At 42.7% G+C, this 19,759-nt stretch overlaps 1 protein-coding gene and 1 long non-coding RNA gene across 2 annotated transcripts in view; one reads left to right on the forward strand and one right to left on the reverse strand.

Moving 5' to 3' along the window:
• The window catches only part of PIK3R6 (phosphoinositide-3-kinase regulatory subunit 6), a 34,100-nt gene extending 14,661 nt beyond the window's left edge, over positions 1-19,439 (forward strand). The window contains exons 5-22 of the mRNA XM_082213829.1: positions 230-313; positions 890-981; positions 1,772-1,840; positions 3,030-3,162; positions 4,066-4,135; positions 4,248-4,431; positions 6,130-6,277; positions 7,440-7,532; positions 8,309-8,768; positions 9,994-10,093; positions 10,208-10,330; positions 11,002-11,112; positions 11,248-11,338; positions 11,724-11,794; positions 12,264-12,354; positions 13,211-13,281; positions 15,513-15,625; positions 17,009-19,439. Of these exons, the coding sequence (XP_082069955.1) occupies positions 230-313; positions 890-981; positions 1,772-1,840; positions 3,030-3,162; positions 4,066-4,135; positions 4,248-4,431; positions 6,130-6,277; positions 7,440-7,532; positions 8,309-8,768; positions 9,994-10,093; positions 10,208-10,330; positions 11,002-11,112; positions 11,248-11,338; positions 11,724-11,794; positions 12,264-12,354; positions 13,211-13,281; positions 15,513-15,625; positions 17,009-17,165 (2,261 nt within the window). The 3' untranslated portion in view covers positions 17,166-19,439. The remainder of the gene's footprint in view (positions 1-229; positions 314-889; positions 982-1,771; positions 1,841-3,029; positions 3,163-4,065; positions 4,136-4,247; positions 4,432-6,129; positions 6,278-7,439; positions 7,533-8,308; positions 8,769-9,993; positions 10,094-10,207; positions 10,331-11,001; positions 11,113-11,247; positions 11,339-11,723; positions 11,795-12,263; positions 12,355-13,210; positions 13,282-15,512; positions 15,626-17,008) is intronic.
• On the reverse strand, positions 718-1,868 carry LOC309527242. The gene is made up of 3 exons (XR_014217141.1): positions 1,731-1,868; positions 1,370-1,458; positions 718-1,074 (listed from the first exon to the last, which is right to left on the reverse strand). It is a non-coding gene; the product is annotated as an uncharacterized lncRNA (long non-coding RNA).
• Positions 19,440-19,759: the final 320 nt, after the last annotated feature.

The following is a 19,759-nucleotide window of genomic DNA, read 5'->3' on the forward strand; positions in this document are numbered from 1 at the left end:
GAGACAGGGGCGCGTGCACCTTTCGATCCATGAAAAGCTCATCCCTTATCTGCTGGCCATTATTCCTGTGCTACTTTATCATGTATTTGCTCAAAAAAGGAGCTTGCAGCATTGATGGCAAATCACTAGCATTACCCTTTTGTTGGTAGGATTTGGTTTGTTAAGTACAAATAACAAGAAGACACTGAGTTATCTTGTTCTTCACACCCTGTTTTTCTCCTTTGTCAAGAGGTTGAGTCCGACTTCCTCCGAAGTGTGCATGCCCTCCTTCGTGAACTTGATGGCCACCACCCAGCCTTCCAGAGCGAGAGAGGTAAGAGCCAGTGACCCGTGTGCCCCAGCTCATCCCTGAGCACTGAAGAGTTTTGCAGTGTGTCTGAGAACACCTCTCCCACAGCTAGAAAGAGCAAAAGGAAATGACTTTTTATGTTTGGCCAGCTTGTTGGCATTTCCTGGGTTTTCTGGTCTTGTTGAGATACCTACCCATATGGATGCATATGACTGGGTGTGGGTACCTGGTTGATTCCAGACAAATTAATGTCACCAGTAAAACTCTTCCTTACTGGCAACAATTGCAGAGAGAAGGAGCCATAGCTTGGTGATAAAGAATATGTTTTCCAAGTACAAACTGCTGTAACCTGCCCTGGGACCTTAGGGCAAGTAAGAAATCAAATGAATGACCTAATAAATAATTAAATAAAATAATATGTGGAAACCTTGAGGGAAGAGCTATTTTTGTTTATGGTTCAGTTCTGTTCGCTCCTCTTCTTCTATAAGTGCAACTCACTTTCCTTCTTTGCAATATTCTGCTCTTGTCTCTTGCTGATTCCTGACCCAGTGAAACATTGATAGCTGTTTAAACTTTGGTTCTCTTCCCACCTTCTTCCAGGGATGCTGAGATGGACTTTGCACAAGAAGATTGACAGGAATCCCAGCAATGGAGCCCTCTTGATCAAAATTCTGGTGAAAGAACTGGAAAGGGTAAGAATGTCCACAGAAGGAAACAAAGGGCTGGGAGTTGTCTTCACAGTCCACATGTAGCCTTTCTCATGAATATGAATCTATGGTTTATTGCTGTGGGAAAATGTGATTAAATTAATATACTGCTCTTCAAATTGAAGACACTTCCAAACATCAGATCCTCTATCAAGGCTCATTGGCTCAGTCATAAATTCAGGGTAGCCAATGCAGCCTGCTTCTGACATCACTCACAATCTCTCTAGTGTTTGTAGGGAACCAGCTGCCCCGGTGTTCCTTATTGCTTATCCTGCACCTTCCTGCCACTTCTGGTCCTTCTTACTCTCTCATTAGAAGCCATTCTTCCTGCAGAAAAACTGATCTTTAGGTTGGCTGAAGATAGTATACTTACAGAGCATTGGGAGGTCCATGATGTGTATGCTCATTCCACTATTTTCCCCCCTAAGCAAATGTTGCAGGATTTTGTAGTGTTCCAAAAACCTGCAAAATGCACATGACCAAAGATGTCACAGCTGCTTCAAGCTTTCCTCCTAGGCTTTATATTCATAGATTCCCCCCCTCCCCCTCAAATCTCTCCTAAGCATGTCAAGGGTAAGTCTTTAACTGAACGCACAGTCCAGCTGAGGTCTGGCTGGTACCATGGCAATGTTCCACCTAGAGTTGTCTCTGCTATCAAATGCTCTGTTGTTCTAGCTGCCAGCCCTCCTCTCTCATGCGTTTTGTGACAGCAGAGGATCCAAAATCAGCCTCACATTGTTGGAAAATCTTCAGCGTAACCGTTTGCTTTCTCTAGGCAGAAAGATGCAACTATCGGCAGTACATCATCCCTTTGCTTCACACGCTGATGTACACATTGATAAAGGTGAGAACTATAAATTCATGCGGCTGTGATAGCACAGGAATTCCATGCTGGGAGTTGGTGTGAGGTGTCAGCTTGCACTATGGCCAACAGCTCTTAGGTTTCCATGGATACCACTCGAGATTCTATTTTGAATTCTAGGGATGTGTGAAATGTGCAAGAGAGGGTGCCTCTAAGCATGTGCAGCGTGTTTTTCCCTCCCTGCTGGGAAGACACAGCCACTTTGATACTTCTGGGGCTTTGGAGCAGAGTGTTTAAGCGAAAATGGTCTGACTTCTAGTTAGATTTGATCCCTAGCACCTCTCCCCTGTAAGAATGGGTAAGCACTGGATATTGTCAGAGTGTCAGACAACAGTCTGAAATGCATTTATGGATGGCCACGTTTTCTTGTGCTGCTCCATTCATAGTTTAAAAAGAAGTGACTCATTAAAATCAATGGTAAGAGGGGGGAAAACACGACTCAACAACATCTCTGTGGTGGAATGCAGGTGATTAATGGTCTGTTTATAACCAGAGGTTCTCCAACTTTACCATATGCTGTCTGCATGCATAAAAGATGCATAATTTATGTGAATTGTGAAGCACATACATTAGCAGTGATGCTGTCCCTGCTTGCAGACACCTTGGGAGAGTTACATTTGCTCCCTGTGGAAAAATGGTGAAATACTAGCATAAAATCAGCTTAGCGAAAATTCTGGAGCAGAAAACACCCACAGTTTTACTGAAAATGGAAGTCTGTAATAAGGAAATAGCGACAGTGAAAGACATTTTTCTTTGAAGAAATGTTTAGTAGCTGTGGGCGTCTCAGGATAGCTGCATTTTCATACCCTGGAGAGTAAAACGACAGGGAAACATATGGTTATCTTAGACTTAGACACTGCTTTCTCCCCCCTCCCACCTCCTTGTAATCATTCAAGATTCCCTGAGGTCACCAAATAAAGCAAATAAAGTAACAGAAGCATTTATCCTGTACAGCTACTCTGCAAAAGGAAACATATGAATCTTGATGAACTATCTTCTCAGTATAGTTGGAGTGCTCAGTCCAGATTCCACCAAACAGCAGATGCGAATAGGCCTGATTCCACTGATACCAGGGGTGAATTGGGCTGGTGATTGTCAGCCAATGCTACAGGGTACTTCTCATATTTAAATAATTTTTACACCGAAGTTTGTTCTCCCATTGCTGCTCCAGGCACCTTGCATCCCTGATGATTTGTATGAGAGAGTGTACGATTTCTGCAAGAAGTTACTAACTCTGCCCAAACCGTACTGCACCATTGGCCTGGATTATGCTCGGCAGCTAAAACTGGAACGGACAATACCAGGTGTGCAATATCCCACACTCTTTTTGCTTTCTTTTGGTTTGTTTGTTGAGGACCATTGGGGAGGTGGGGGGAAACTGGTCAAGCAGATGAAAAGCACTCATAATTGGGGTGGCAGGATGTGTTCATCCATCTGTCAGTTGGGTCCTGCTGCTGGTTCATTTCAGCAGGAAACCAATCAAAGTGGGGTGCTCTTATCATGGTTCACACTTTCCTTGACACTGATAAGCTAACACTGGGCCAGAAACATTGCTTAGATCCCCCTGTTAGAGTGCTACCAAAACAGCTGTTCTTTCTGAAAGGCAACCTGCATTTCTTTTAACACACATTGCTTGAAGGCTGTGTAAAAACGCCCTGGCATGCTTCTTTGTGCAAAGGCTTATGTTCAGATACGGCAACCAACTTATTAATGAACAACTTTAATTGCTCAATAATGGATGACTACAGCTCACTTATCAGGTACCATAATAATGGATGACTACAGCTCACTTATCAGGTACTTACTTCATGAAGTAGAATGCTCCAAAGCTTTTTCGTAGCCAGGAGCCCATAGCAAAAAGCCACTTCAAATGTTCCGAATTTCCAGTTACTTTTGTAACACTTCCATGCAGGAAATTATATTATATTATATGTAGACTATTGCAAGAGATCTATTCATTGCATGTAAAGACTTTGGAAACTGCAGACAGAAGAAAAAGAAGCATTTGCCTTTCCACCTTTCTGTTGGGACTTCCTTGAAGATTTCTCTCCCCCCCATTCATGCAGTTTGTAGTCTCACTTTTGGACTCGATTCCATTTCAAACCAATGTTACGACATCATTATCAATGGTGTGGTTAGTTATACCAAAACCAAACCACTGACCTTTAAACTTTGACTGATATTTAGATGCTTATTTTATTCATTAGGAGCATTATACCAAAGAATGGTTGCTGCAGAGCAAAGTCTCAAGAACGACTCATTCCCCTATCAGGAAAAGTAAGTATAGGGCCTCTCACCTGTCTTAAAGTGACATATTTATCACAAACACAAAAAATAAATTGCACTAATGTGTGGCTGTCTCTATATATGTTAACTCTTCATTCCCCAGGGTTTTCCTGTTTGTAGATCCAGAACTGCTGTCTGAAGCTGTATGCCGGGCACTCATTGATGAAATCAAGGCTGCTCAGATGTCCCAGTGTATGAAGTCCTGCATGCTCTGTGTGATAGAACGTGCCTTCCAAACGGTGCTAAAGGAACACGGTCACGTTAAGAACGTGCACAGCATTCTCCAGGTACCGTAAAGATTTCATTGAAATAAATGAAATTCCATAAGCAGAAATACCAGACATTCCCAGTCACTTGCCTCCCATCTGGAGGGCTGCCATTATACAGTTACTCCATAGACTATTATTCTCATACTGGGGATGGATGTGTGAGCAAAAGTTACTCAGTGTTGCTTCAGATGAAAACTGTAGAAGGTAGAGATTTAAACAAAACAACTTGTGGGCTTAAGAACACCACTCCATCCAGAACACTCTGGCATATATAGACAAAAAACAAACAAACAAAACAAACCTTTTCCCCACTGTGTAAAAGGGTACATTAACTGATGGAAAGATAGCAAATGAATCTTATGGTAAGTGGCTGATTCATGGGGTTTTGCTAGTCTTCTTGCAAAGCTATACATCCAGACAGAGACTTTGTTAATGCTGAGCCACAGACCTGATTAGTTCCACCACCACCAAGACAGCCATCTCTAGAATTTCTAAAGTTACCTGGGAGTATGGCCAATTGAACTCATGGAAACATATAAAAAAATAGGTTCCAAATTGTATAGAATGTTTCAAGTTTTTAATGAAAGTTTCAGGCTCTGCATCCCCTCTAGCAACTGCCATGTTCTTGGTGACTTTGTCCATTAATAAGGGTTCCCAAAGCCTCTGAATTTGAACCCTAGCCTTGACAAATACACCAAACTTGACAGATACACCAAACATTTTCACTGATTGTAATTATTGCTCTTGCTGCTGCTGAGGAATGTGAAAACATTTTCTCATGTGTTCTAGACTATCAGTCCTTTGGAAAACAGTATTTCAAGTACTTGGAGACTCAAGGGTATTTTGTTTTAGTTATGTTATTAATTTTGTTTAAGATATTTTCCCAAATTTTCCTCCACTAGAGGATATGACCACCACATGCAGGCAGATGTACCAGTTCCTTGACATCCTCTCCGACATTTATTTGAAGCTGTTTGACTATCTTTTGCTCCTTGACTGGGACTTTGTGCCAATGAGAAAGTCCTTAGAGGCTGCAGTCCATCCATTTACATTGGAGAAAGCCCCACTGAACTCATTGGGACTTATGTCTAAGTAGACACATAGAGGGATTGTTCTATGAAAGTCAGTTCTCTTGCCTTTGGCGCTTATTGCCTTCCTTGAGCCAGAAATAAAACACTTATCCCAAATTGAATTGTCTGTTGGCATTTTAACAAGATTTGTTGGACTACAGATGGGGGAGAAGGGAAGCTTAGGAAACAGAAGGAAGGAAATTACTCCCAAAGTCTTAAAAGGTCAAGTTTTAATAAGACATATTAGAAGAAAACAAAGTTTTAAGAATACTTTTAAGAAACCTGCTAGCTGTGCTGTTAGGTGCCCCATATCTACCCATTTCCCCATGTGCTCATACATGTCAATGACAAAATTGTTTTTGAGTTAGGGAGAGCTGAGTATTGTGAGTACCATACATGCGTAGCGTAATTTGCTATAAAGAAAAAAAGCTTGAATAGGTGTTTGCAGTCTGTGAACTTCATTCCAGCCAAGACTCCCCCCCCCCCCGAAAAATAGGTGCCAGTACTCACCATGAAGTTGTTACAGTAAGTGCCCAACTTTTTAACAACAACAAAAAGAGGTGTTGGTATTGCGTACCCTTGAGTACCCCTTGAAAAAGAAACACTGATTCCAGCAATGATTCATTACTCCTTCCCCCTGTGACAGGCAAAGCCCTTAGATGTGACTGAGCACTATTTTCAGCAAGTGATGGCAGCCATTGAACATGCAGGAAGAGATATGAGTGCAGAATACAATCAATATGTTGAAGAATTGGGGAAAATCTACAGCACATTGATGAGCACTACAGAGAAAGGTAAGTGTGGCCCTACGAGGCTGGGATGTGAAAAAGATCCCCAGTCCCTGTGCTTCATCTGGGACTGAGTCCTGAGCCCTTATTGTAGTTGCTTTTGTGGGCTTAGCTTCCCACAGCACCCACAACAGTGTGAAAGGCAAAATCATTGATTTAGGTGCTGAAAGGACGGAAACTGATTTATGCATTCAAAGGGGATTGTGTCTTGTAGCTCTGTGCTTTGTTCAGGATCACCCCCTTGTATAGATATTTGCATACTCAAAAAAGACCAACTTCAAAGTGATTTCTGAGGAGAAGGAAATTTGTGTGTCTGTTCAGTAAGTGTGACCCTGTACTGGTCAGAGACAAGAAGGCTAAATGGGCAAAAGTGCCAAGTATAATTTGGGGGTCTGCTCAATGGTAAGAGGTGATATTACTGGTCACCCCAAATCAATGAAGAGGGATATCCTAAGCTTCTGACCCAATGCTTTATTTATTTATTATTGCATGTCTATGCCACCTTTCCGCCAAGGAGCTCAAGGTGGTACATTGTTCTCCCCTCCCCATTTTTCCTCACAACAACCCCACGAAGTAGGTTAAGGTAAGAGAGAGCGACTGACCCAAGGTCACCCATTGAGCTTCATGGCTGAAGAGGGGTTTGAAACCCTGGTTTCTCAACTCCTAGTCCGACACTCTACCCGTTACACATTGCATGTGAAACATCATTGTTCACCTACATTGATGTCATTTGACACTTTTAAATGTTAGTTATCACCCAGCAGGCAACTACACTAAATAAAACTTACACCTTCCCCCCACAACATGAAATATAATGGATAAATGTTTACTTCTAGCAATCACATGGCTTTATCTGACTGTCTGGAATTGGTGCTGTTCATTGCCCTGAAGAAACTGCTGTTTTGCCATGTATCAGCCTCTGGCTAGCTGCTTCACATTTTTCTACATTAGCTTAATTATAAGAAGGCTCTTCATCAGGCTAATGCAGGGCAAATGAGCCACAGTTTTGTTTTGTTTTTTAAAAAAGCCCATGGACTTCCACTTTCCCTTTACCGTATGTTTCCCTCGACCTCTAGTGTAGTTCCTAGTCTCTGCTTTTACCCATCTGGCCTTCATTGTACTCCTTGAAATTGAAAGATTAACAAAAAAAATTCTCTGTGTCCTACAGATGTGGAGGAGACAGGCGTAGAAAAAAGTTCAGGGATTCCTTTACCCAACCCTAACATCAGCTTCCACTTGTGGAGAGATGAAGACCAGCTTTGTGAGTGTCTGTTCTCATGGCCTGTATCTCACTTGGAAGCAGCTGTTGTTATCCTTTTTCACTCTGTGAGAGGGCAAGCAGGGCGGAGTCACTCCCAGGATGCAGTGTCCCTATGGTCACTGCAAACAACGTGTCTTTGGCCCCTTCTGGTTTCCTTTTGGCTACCATTTATCCTCTGAGGTGTAGTTTACTGCAGACAGTTCTTTGGGGGGGCAATGGCAGCGAGGAGGGGCTGTTTCTCAGAAGAAAACCTGCACAAGGCCCTGATCCAGATTAGAAGCATATTCTACATTGGGCGACCCTATGATTTCCCCCCTTTCTTTCAAAATAAAACTGACCAGTTTAAGCATGCCTCTAAGTGTACTGATCATAACATGTGCTTATCCTTGCCATGCCTACTTTCTTTAAAATAAAGAAAGATAAGATAAATATAAGAGCTCTTATTTTCAACATGGGGGAACTACTCACCTGTATTCTGAAGTTGTAGAATCCCAGGAGGGAGGTAACATGTTTTTCCTCCTGAACATTTTGATTGGCTCTAACCATCTCAGGGGAAAGAATGGGAACCAATAAAGTAGTGTTTTCGTGTCAGGAGGCAGCCTACATTATATTAAAACATGTTGTGTATGTGCACATAGACTGAAGTAGTCTGGCCTATGAATGTGGGCAAGAAACTTCATTTTTGTAGTGTTGGGACAATGCCACACTGTGCCATGTGAAGATTCAAGAATTATGATGGCCTTCTAGGTATTTCACAAACTATCTCTTCATTTTAGGGAAGGAGTTGGTGCTATTCCTCCGTTCGCCAAGTCAATCCTGTGAACAGGATTCCCTGAGTCCAGAACTGGATATCTTTGAGTTTCAGGATATGGGGCCAGACTTTGACTGCTGTGAGCAGACACGTTTCTCTGTGCTCTCCAACGACAGCGGGATTGAGCGAGACCTGCCCAATCTGGGCGATGAAAATCAGTCTTCTTGCACTGCTGAGGCTGAGCACTCTCGGCTCCAGAGGAAAGGTTGCATGAAGAAGAAGGGGTCTCCTCTGGACAACCTCGCTTTCCTACAGAGCGGCTCTAATGGGCAAGGAGCAAAGCCTGCTGGGAAGCTGCATCGGAAATCTGGGGGTAGCGTCATGGAGCCGGTGGCTCAGCTGAAACGGCTGCACACAGCTCGTGTCTTGGTACTGGGTGATGACAGAATTCTGGGGCGCCTAGCCCAGGCCTATTACTCCCTGAGGTAAGTGACTGTCATGATGACTTTAAGAAGAGGGAGAGTTTTGCTGTGTTTGGGACAGAGTTCCCGTTTCTGTGTGGTGGAGTTGCAGTATCTCCTTCTAGGCCAGGGAGGTCCAACTTTTCATACCAAGTGGGCCGCAAGAATACTTTGACATGGAACCCATGGGCCACACACTGCCCATACCCTCCAACATTTCTCTGAAGAAAATAGGGACATCCTATTCCATAATAATAATTTATACCCCACCCATCTGACTGGGTTTCCCCAGCCACCCTGGGTGGCTTCCAATATATATATTGTGTGTGTACACACACACACACACCAAAACATTAAATATTAAGAAAACTTCCCTGTACAAGGCTGCCTTCAGATGGCTCATGGGTCGGATAAATCCATACCCTCCAATATTTTTCTGATTAAAATAGGGACATCCTAAGGAAGCACTGGACATCCCAAGATCAAACCAGAAACTGGGGCAGCTTCTGTAAAACCGGGGTGCCTTCTGTAAAACTGGGACTGTCCCTGGAAAATAAGGACACTTGGAGGGTCTGACACTGCCTTGTCATGTCTGTGTGTGTGTGTGTGTGTGTGTGTAGGAAGCAAGCCCAAAATTTGATGCTGCCCTCCCCCCAGCCCTCACACTGCTTTCCCAAAGTGAGGCACCAGGCTTTGGGAAAGAGGCATGAGGCTCTGGCAGGGTCCTAGAGCTCTCGCACCTCCTTCCCAAGCACTAACTAGGCTTTGGGGAGGAGCCTGGAGGAAGGGTGGTGCAAGGGCTGGGCCTGCGGGGGTGTCAAATATTGCCAAGGGCTTCCAGAAAGGTATTGAGGGCCACATTATGCCCTGGGGCCATGTGTTGGACCACCCTGTTCTAGGCACTGCTGATGTGAAAGCATGGTCATGATTAGAACAAGGTGTTAGTACGAAAATGGCAAGGGCACAGGCAGGTCTCTTTAGGGTGCTCAGCATGACTTAATGGGAAGTTTTATGCTAGGCTAGGGACAGCGGGGGGGGGAGGGGAGAGGGAGGAACATACCAAGGAGTTCCATGGGAAATAGTGGCAACCGTATTTTTCCTGGCTAGAGAATGACATGGATTCCTCCCCCTAATACCATTATTTGTGGCTATCAAAATACTATGTGCACAGGTCCACCTGTGTCCTCTCCACCACAAGAGATGAGATACTGGGATGACCTAAGAACAATTTTCCCTTCCTCATTTCCAGGAAGCGGGAGAGCAGACGTGCCTTTCTTACACCAAGGCTAAAAGTGCAATTTTACTATGTGCCTGTTGTGGAGGAACAACCCACATCTTCCCCCACCGAGGTGAGCAGCTCAGGGCCATGCAGAGGACGGCAGAGCTAAATTGTGGTCATCCCCTTCCTACCACGGTCCTATGCTCTTTGTACTGGTGAGCTTACTCTACTTCTTCTCTTCCAGGAAGGTGCTCTGCCTGACCAGACAGAGCCTTGTGAGTTGGCTGCTTACCTTGGAAGAGCTGATCCATGGTACGAGAGCAACATTAACACCCTCTGTCACATGATTCCGAAGCTGGCCACCATGGTAGGAGAGGAGCCCTTCCTTCTGCTTGTATTCCTTAGAACAGGGATAGGAACCCAAGGACTCCAACTCCCATCAGCCCCAGCCAGCAGGAGCAAATGGTCAGGGACTGTGGGAGTTGTAGTCCAGCAACATTTGCAGGCCCACAAGTTCCCCACCTTTCCCTTAGAAACAACAATGGGAATTTTTGGAATGTTCTTCAGATGGCAGAAGGAACTGTCACTGAGGTTGGTGCTCAGTCAGAAACAAGGGCCAGGTACTTCCAGATCTTACGTATACCTAGATCATGGGTAAACCTGAGGCTCCCATCAGGCTCAGCCATCATGGTGAATAATCAGGAAATATATGCATTATAGTCCAATAGTTGGAGAACACTGTGTGGGCAACCCCTGATCTAGACTTACATCCATTTAGCATGCTGGCCAGTGAAAGGCTAGTTCTTCCTCTCCAACTTATAATAGAGGTAGAATAGAATGGCCAATTTTTTAAATTTATTTTTATTTTCACTTTCTTGGCTCTAGTGTTGTAGATACAACGTGAGTTGTGTGTATCATCCCTTGGCTGCCTAATTCACCAAGCAGGTGAAATATCAGGAATGATCAGGAAGCTAAGAGAAATAGCAGGTAACTTGGCAGTTGGTTTGGACTGATGCAGTCGTCTTTGATCCCACACAGCCCTCTTCTCCAAGCAAATCTACAGTCTCTGAGCTGTTCATCCTTGACGTGATTGCGTACTATGTACGTCTGGGCTTGCAGCCAGTCTTCTTCCAGGTGTATGCAGTGAAGGTCAGTGCTCTCTTCCTGTTCTTTGAGCATTGTGAAGTTTACCACCAGGCTGCACAAAAATTATATTCATGACACTTGTAACAGTTCACCCACTTGGAAGGAACCATGCTTTGAGAGCCTCTTTCTGCCTTTCAGCTTTTCTTCAGTAATACAGATTTGGAGCCTGTTGAGGACATTTTCTTGATTGAACTGAGTCTAATGCTTGAAGAATTCAACCCTTCCAGAGGTCTGTATCTCATGTCAGGGCTCCCTAGATATCGCAAAGCTCCTTTCAGATCTCTCCAGCTGGGGAAGCATTCGCTGGTCTTCAGCCAGGTTGTGTCTCAAGAAAATAAAAAGTTAAGAAAGGAGGCAGAAGGGTAACCGGTCATTGGGGAAAAACACCAAGTTGTGTGTTCTTCTGTGGTGCCATGAGTTGCAGAACTCATTGGCTCTTATTTTTCCTGTCACTTTTATTCACATACTATTCCCACTCCAGCTGTACTTATAGGTCCTTATAAGGGAAAGTATGCCCCAATATTCATCCTCCCCCCTCCCCCTTTAAACTTAAATGGGAAGATAGCTGTGTCAGTATCCCAGCTAATTGAAATCTGTGGCTGTTTCTTTTGCAGACACTCTACCAACGAAAAAGAAGCTAGCAGTAGAAGTTCCTGGTGCAGATCTTACACTCATGTATAAGAAGGTGAGAACATTTATAAATAGTCGGCAAGAAGGGACAGGTACAGAGTCCTAGCAATCATCATGGCATCCTAGGCAAAATATTTCACCCACATTAATTATAACTGAGGCTATGAATGCTGGCAGAACCTGTAATTTGTTTTCATTGATGGTCCAGAAAATATGGATAGACTTCTAGAGGGAGAATTAACCTGCCCTGGCTTTTCTTCCTTGCATATTTCATGCTTACCCAGAATGATAGGCTTCTTAGTTGCTGGATGGATGGGGGGAGTTCTCCACTGTTCTCTGTGCTGATTGCCTGACACATGAAAAGCATAGAACAATGGTCTACTACAGTAAAAAGAAAAAAAGAGCACTGTTGCAAAATATAGAAACAGCAATGGTTATACTGTATGGTTGAAATAATAACCCATTGTTTCCAATAAGGATTTATGCATTTTTTTCACTGGGAAACAATGGTGATTTCTGTCTAGGTTTTGTTGAGCAACCGTGAGAAAGAGGAGACACTTTCACTGCGATCCACAGGCCTGGTTATTAAAGCCATTCCCTCAAATGAGACTGAAGGTAAAGGCATTGTATAGGTGGGGACAGCACACACTGGTTTTCTGGGCTTCCACTTTTCTGGATTCCTAGCTGGATTCCTGGGCGAGAGCTGGAGTTCTGCAGATGACATGCACTCTTGTTCCAAAGTGAAGGAGCAGTCTAAACTTGCTTCATGGTAGGTATACATTCTTTTTGCCAACTTGCTGCTGTCACAAAAAAATGGGGAGCGGTTAAGATGTCCACTTCATTTCTGAAGAGAGGGACAGCTCAGAGTTAATCTAATGTATATTTTAGAAAGCTGTTTGTTCACTGTTTGTTCAACCTCGGGGAAATGTTTGTATCCCTTCAATATATCCTTCAAAGTCCTTCTTTAAGAAACACTTGGATCTTCCACAACAGGCATAGGCAAACTTGGCCCTCCAGATGTTTTGAGACAACAATTCCCATCATCCCTGACCACTGGTTCTGTTAGCTAGGGATGATGGGAGTTGTAGTCCCAAAACATCTGGAGGGCTGAGTTTGCCTATGCCTGTTGCATAAAAACAGAGTATGTTCATTGTAGCTGTATGTTCATTGTGTAGCCCCCCACCCTGCTCCCACAGCCCCCCGTATATCTTAAAAGGTCCTAGGAAGGGAGGACGAGGAGGAACTATAAAGTCTGAGTGAACTTCTCCATGCTGTTTCTCAGGGTAGGAGAAACAGTGTTCTGACTGTGTTCCAGAGCTCTCTTCTACTGCTGCATAGAACAATGTTAGTCACGGAGGAAATTTGGGCCAGTGCTAAACATGGCAGGGGATCATGCAAATGCATCAGTTGAGGCAAAAAGAAGGGGAAAGTCATGACCGATTCATCCATCTTTCTTCATTGTACTCTGCAGATCTGGTGTGCTTGAATGTGAATACTACTGAAGTTGTAAAAGTATCCAACCTCTCAGGACGATCATATTCTGTAAGTGACACTCTGATTCTTCAGAATTAGGAACCTAGTGGTGCTGCTTAGTATCTACAGGGGGAAATGTAGGATTTTCCACCTATTCTACAATACAAAGTAGGAGAGAGTCATAAAAAATGTTACCTTCAATGGAACTTTATGAATCCACCTAGTATATAAGTTAAGTTTGCTCCAAATTTTTTCTGAAGCAAAAATCAGCAACCCTAGACCCATTAATGAATATTCATCATAGCTGAACATAAAAATTACAACCTCCTTTCCTCATTCTTCTGTTGACCATGTCTGCTGAGTCTCCATGGGCTTCTTTATTAACTACATCTTGCTAAAATCTCAAATTCCAACCAAAAAGACCCTGTGTATGTTTTTTTGGAATGGAAACTTTCACACATAGCAGTTCTATGTCACTATGTCAGGTGCTGAAGCCATTCTGATACTTGAATCAGGATCCCTTCAAACTGTTTACTTGGGTTATTGAACCTTGTGCTTTCCCAATGAGGAATGCAAATCCTGCTTTGCCAGAAAAGAATGTTACATGAGTCCTTTGGGTTAGAAAGCAATCAGGTTTGCAAGAGTATGTGTGCACTTGGAATGGAAACTGTTAAGCTTCTTTGATGAGCCCCTTAGTAAATTGACTGCATGATGCTGACCTACATCTCAGATCACAGGATATGTGCAACACAAAGTGGCTTTGCCACAGGACAAACAGCTCGACAAACATTTCATAATTTCAGTTGAATAGTCAGCCTTGGCGTGATGCTGTTGCACAGATATTTTCTTCCTCTTTTCATCATGGCACTATTCTTCCAATATGTAGCTATTTACAATTTCACGTGGCTAAAATTGAAATGACAAAGAAATATCCATTGCCTTTCCAGAAGGATATATAAGTCACTAGGTTTGTAATCCAAAATGTTAGATTCTAAATTACATTTATTCCTCAAATATTAATTTTATGCTGGAAGAAGTATTCTCCTGCACCTGTGAAAGAAAGGAAAAAGGGGTTCCATTTCAGGCTTATACATCACATACACTTGCTTTTCACTTCAGATTTTTCCCCCATTTCACCATCAATAATTCCTACTGAGCTGAAGATTTTTGAATAAAACAAACTTATATGCACAGTTGGAACAGCATTTCCATTGCAATTAGTATCAGTATCTGAAGTGAGAAATGAATTATCAATGATTTGTCCATTGCATAATTTATCAAATAGGCTGATTACACCAGCAGTGAATATTTAAGTTTCCACTCTTGTCAATGTCAGAACCAAGCCACTATCTTGTAACCACTCACTTTGCAGGTTTCTAAATGTTTATTGGCAATACATAATTATCTTTTTCATTGGTGAACCTAAGAGCAACAGTAAAATGCCCAACAGTCATCATTAGAAACAGATTTTACCAAAATTATCTGTCACAGTACAAAGCTTGTGTAGCGAATTGCTTTGTGGAACCTGACACGGAAAATAAATAGCATTGCATTTTGGTTTGTTGAATGTGGTAATTAATGTTTTGTAAAAAAAATGCTTTGCTAAACTTGTAGAAGGACTGATATCAGTAATGCAACCTTCAGAAGACTTATGGGTTGTACCTAACAAAGTTGTCCTGTTGTGCAAGGACTTGTGCAATAGAACTTCCTCTCCCTGTGCCCCCTGCCCAAAAATCTGCTCTGGAATGTTGGGGTAACCTCCATAACAGATCTGGGTGGGGTGCAGGGGGCTCCAGGAGAGAAAAGAAAAGGAAGACCCACTGTGCAGCCAGAGCTCCTTGCGCTAATGGGATGACTTCATTGGATACAACTGCATGTTTTTCCCACCAAGTAGCAAATAGGAGCTTTGAGAAAGTGGTGGGAAAGAGCACAGGGATAAGGGTTAACCCATCCTTCCCTAGTGCCACGGTCCCAGTCCAGTCTGCTCCCCTTGAGGCTGACATTGCTATTAAAGGCAGGAAATCCTATTCACAGATCTTCTGAATCATGTCTCGATGTGCCCTGAGAGACAGCTTTCTAGAGCAGGATTTGTTCTGTGCTTACCCACCCTTTGCACAATTCTATTGCCGGTTTTTGTTTTCTGTTGCTAAGGTAGAAACTTGAGATTCATGCCACAGAAAACAAAAAAACTTGCTAATCCAGTAACACCACGTATTACATCACTTGTTTGCATTTGGCCTTGTCTAAAAAAAGCACCCACCCCCTGTTAAGCAGAGCATTTTGTTGCATTTTTGTTCCAGTTAGTGACAAACACAATTCGAACACGGAGCATCAAAATCAGAAGCACAGAACAAAGGACCTTCACTGTGTGCCTAGACAAGGACTCTAGGAGACTCTACAAGAATGTGACCAGGTAGGGCTCTCCAATAAACTGTATATTATTAACTTTTGACCCAGGTGTCCCTTCCCCATTCCTCAAAGTCAGTTCTTGAACATGGTGTGGGTGCTACTGATAAACACTGTCAACCCAAGAACTGCCTCCAGGTAAACTGAAATGGATCAGAAGCAGTGGAGGACTTTGGTCTTTCAGATTTCAGCAGTTTTATACTGCTTTATTTGTCATGGTCTGACATTGGGATATGCAATTTAAATCACTCTGAGGGCCACATGTATCTTGTTACTAACTCATGGTGGCTAGATGGAACCTACTGGGTGACAAATCAAGGCTTTAGTCCTTTACGGTATTTTAAAACTCTGTTGGTTTTGGGGCATACATCACTGTAAAAGTTAGATGTTTGGGGCAGATATTTTATCTCAGTAGTGGGGAAACTTTGGGGCCTGAGGACCAGAGCTTTATTTCCCTGCACCCCATGCATCAACTTTGACAGGTGAATGGGGCCACCCACCTGCCGATGATCTGATGCCACGATGACATTAGGTGCCTGATAGATGGGTATGGTGATAGTCTTGCTCACTGTCAAAATTGTTTGGAGGGTGGTGGTCTCCTTCCTCAGCATGTTCCCTAAGGGAAAGTAGCACCCAGCAGGATTGAACTTCCCATTCACCAGCTGATGAGTGCAGGGAAAGCACTGGTGAAGCAGCAGTCAGCAGGATTGAACCCCACTGCTCACCCATCAGCTGACATCACCTAGTGATGTCATCTGTCTAACAAGTGAGTGAGATTTGGAGAAAATGGCCTCATAGGCCAGAAGTCCCCTAACCCCTTTCTCTCTGGACTGCAGGATTCAGCACTGAAGAGTTCTCATTTTAACATACACCACACTCCTTGTCACAGCCTAAATTTGCCATACAAAGCTATTATAGCATTTTTAGCCACCTTAAAGGTACTGGGTGATATTCAACTAACATATTCCATTAGAGCAAGGATTTACACTTGTGCAATTGAATGACCCCACCACCACCTCCTGTGTGTGCCCTGAAGGTTGGGGGCACCCCTAGAATATATTTAGGGGGTGTGCAGGAAGGTGGGAGTTCCATTGTGCAAGCAGAAATCATTATGCTGTTGGGATGTGTTAGCTGCACACCAGCCATGTTATTCTTCTCAGACTAATCAGCCTCAGTGATGGTCAATGATAATGTCAATTATTGGTGTGCATTCAAAATATATGCAAAGGGTTTGCAAATTATATGCACCTCATTGCCTGAGGTTCAAATACCCACAAACAGGTTTTCCAATAAAAGGACTTCGTATCAGAATTGGGTGAACACCAGATCAGATTCTGACCAATAGCTTGTGTATTTAGCAAATGGAACAACATCTTTTGTTTTCTTGCAGTATTGAAGTTTTTCCATGCCTAGAACCCAGCTACTGCTTACAAAAGACAAGAACCAGACGGTCTAGCCTTGAGGAAGAGGAAGATGTGGGACTGGCCAAATACTTACCTAAATCTTTATTGCTACCTATCAACACTTTTGCAGGCATTGTTCAGTGAAAAAGCTGATAGCCACAGCTATTTCATCTTTTACTGCGTCTGAGTAGGGAATATCTAGTGATTGTGTTCCTACTGTGAAGCAGTTCGCGGAAGAAAGGAAAAAGGAAGGAGAACAACAAGGAGAACAAGCAAGGAGACCAGAACAACAGCTCAGGTCTGCAGCTGGAGATGAATCCCAGCCCAGTACAGAGAAGCTGTGTCCTCTTACAATAGTCACAGATAAAACTGTGGCAGGGGGCATGTACAAAACAAAACAGAGTATGAGAGTTTCAGACTTCAGTGCCATGCTTTCCTTATATTCATCTTCCATTGGGCAAGGAGAAAATAATTTTATTTCACCAGGACACAACAAATGAAATGGTGGTAATTAATGCTAAACATACTTTCCTTTGAACCCTAGTTGTGATCACAGCTCTGCTTAGTCAGGTGTTGCTGGACTGTGGTATAGATATGGTTATTCTGTAGAACTACCACAGACAGGTAAGCAACTGTTCTGAATTTAGGGATTTGGATTTAATGAAACAGTATGCAATTTTCATTGCTGTTGTTAGCAGAATCTTGGGATAAAGGGTGTCCATGTTACCCATCAAAGGAATTGGGGGGGGTATTAGTGGCTTTAGAAACGTTTGAACAGGCACATATGTGGTGGTGACTGTGTGGAATAGCACAAAATATGTACCATAGGCAAGGCAAAATGTTATGCAGACAGAGGTCAAGCATTTCCCCATGAGAACTGGGCTCCTGCTACCTTGCAGAGTGCTTTAGCCATGAAGTGATGCATGGGTAATAAACCTCCAGCACTGGTGGCATGGAGGAAGGACTTTGTGGTGGTGCTGTACAGGTGCACAAGAAGATTAGTGGGCCTTATTGTGGCAGAGTCAGGTCAACGCTACTTCCTGCCTTCAGTATTTTTATTTATTTATTAATGAAAATATTTATATTTTGTCATTTGGTCCCTCCCCAGTTCGCAATAAAATTGCAGCTAAATACAATATAAATAGTAAAATGGAAATGGAGACCTAAAAAACCAGGTGTTAAAACATGCAAAAGGAGGGGACACAAACTGATAAACCTGCTGTACTCCAAGGTGTCATGAAACTTGGCTTGCTGCTACAGTTTACTCTTTTACATCATGCTCTTCTAGATCTTACACAGCAAGGCATTTGGACTTTTCAGCAGGGGTGTTGCTAGGTTCTTTAAAAGTGTGGGGCAGAGGTCCATAGAAACAAATTTGCATAGTAGATTTATACGTATAAGCACAGATTTATGATATAAATATCACAGAAGGCAAGCCAATTCATTTCCCTTCCAAATCATCCAGATAAATTCTTCAGTTAATTTGCACCCCACCCTCAGATCACCCCAAATTAGCTCCTCTTCCTTTCATTTATCCCCCAATTAATCTCTCAACAGATCTTGTAGAAATCACATCAGATCCCCTTCACTTACCCTCATTTATTACTCCCATGCCCTGAGCAAGATTAAGAGGTCCTAAACCTCTATTCAAAATAAAAGCTAAACGGTAAAATAAAATTTTATTTTCTGAAATGACACAAAGCATGTCATGTGCAGCACAAGACAGGACCTTTGCATTGTTTTGATTTACATTATTAGGACGCCCCCTGGTGTAGGTGGGGATAAGTAATAAAAAGAACACACAGTGTAATTTTGCTTGAATTCATTACCCACCCAGAAACTCAGAGCACATAGGACAAGATTTGGGGTCTATGCTCTGTGAGTTCACCTCTAGCAGTGCCCCTGATTCTTTGCCTAAACAACAGTATGTTTCTACTTCAGTTGCTTCATGTCTGAATGTAAGACTTTTAAAGTAATGGATAAACAATGCCGTAAGGTTTATTGCAAGGGGAGAAGGCACTAAAAGTAGACATATGCTAGAATGTGGAAAGAAGGATAAATTTCCTTGAGGGAAAAATAATAAAAATGTAGGTCAAATAGCAGCTGATGGAACCACATGTAGCAATGATACTCCCATGAGTTGTTAAGGACAGTGACTTTAAACAAGCAAGAAAAGATTTCAAAATGTTTGTAGTCTTAAGCATTTTTTTAATTGGTTCTCTTAAGTATGGTGCTGTGGCTACATGTTTACAAACCAGAAGGTTACATGATGGATTGCTTTGAATTTTGTAATGGAGATATCTGTATTAACTAAGAATGTATATTATGTAAATTAATTATAAATTATTTGTACAGATGTAATACACTTTGTATATTCAAAAGTGGAATCCTTTAATTTCATTAAATAACTTCCAAGGATGTTTGATGTCATGTGTTCATTTGACAGTTGGCAGCAGAGGTAAGATATCCTGTGGAGGTTAGTTATATCAACATGATCTTTGTGTCCCCTGTTCAACTGCACATTCTGATTCCATTGGAAGACTGTATGGTGTGGAGAACCTTTAGTCAGTGGCCACGGATGATGGGAGTTTTAGTCCAACAACATCTGGAGGCCCAAAGGTCCCCACAGATGCTGTTTTCTACAGTGGCACTTCATTTGTGTGATAAGCTGTACAATATGCACCTCTGTATTGTAAGTGCAACACAGTGGATATATGTGTGTTTGTAACTGCAGTTTT

The sequence above is a fragment of the Podarcis vaucheri genome, assembly GCF_965113315.1.
Source record: "Podarcis vaucheri genome assembly, chromosome: 2".
Taxonomy (NCBI): Eukaryota; Metazoa; Chordata; class Lepidosauria; order Squamata; family Lacertidae; genus Podarcis; species Podarcis vaucheri.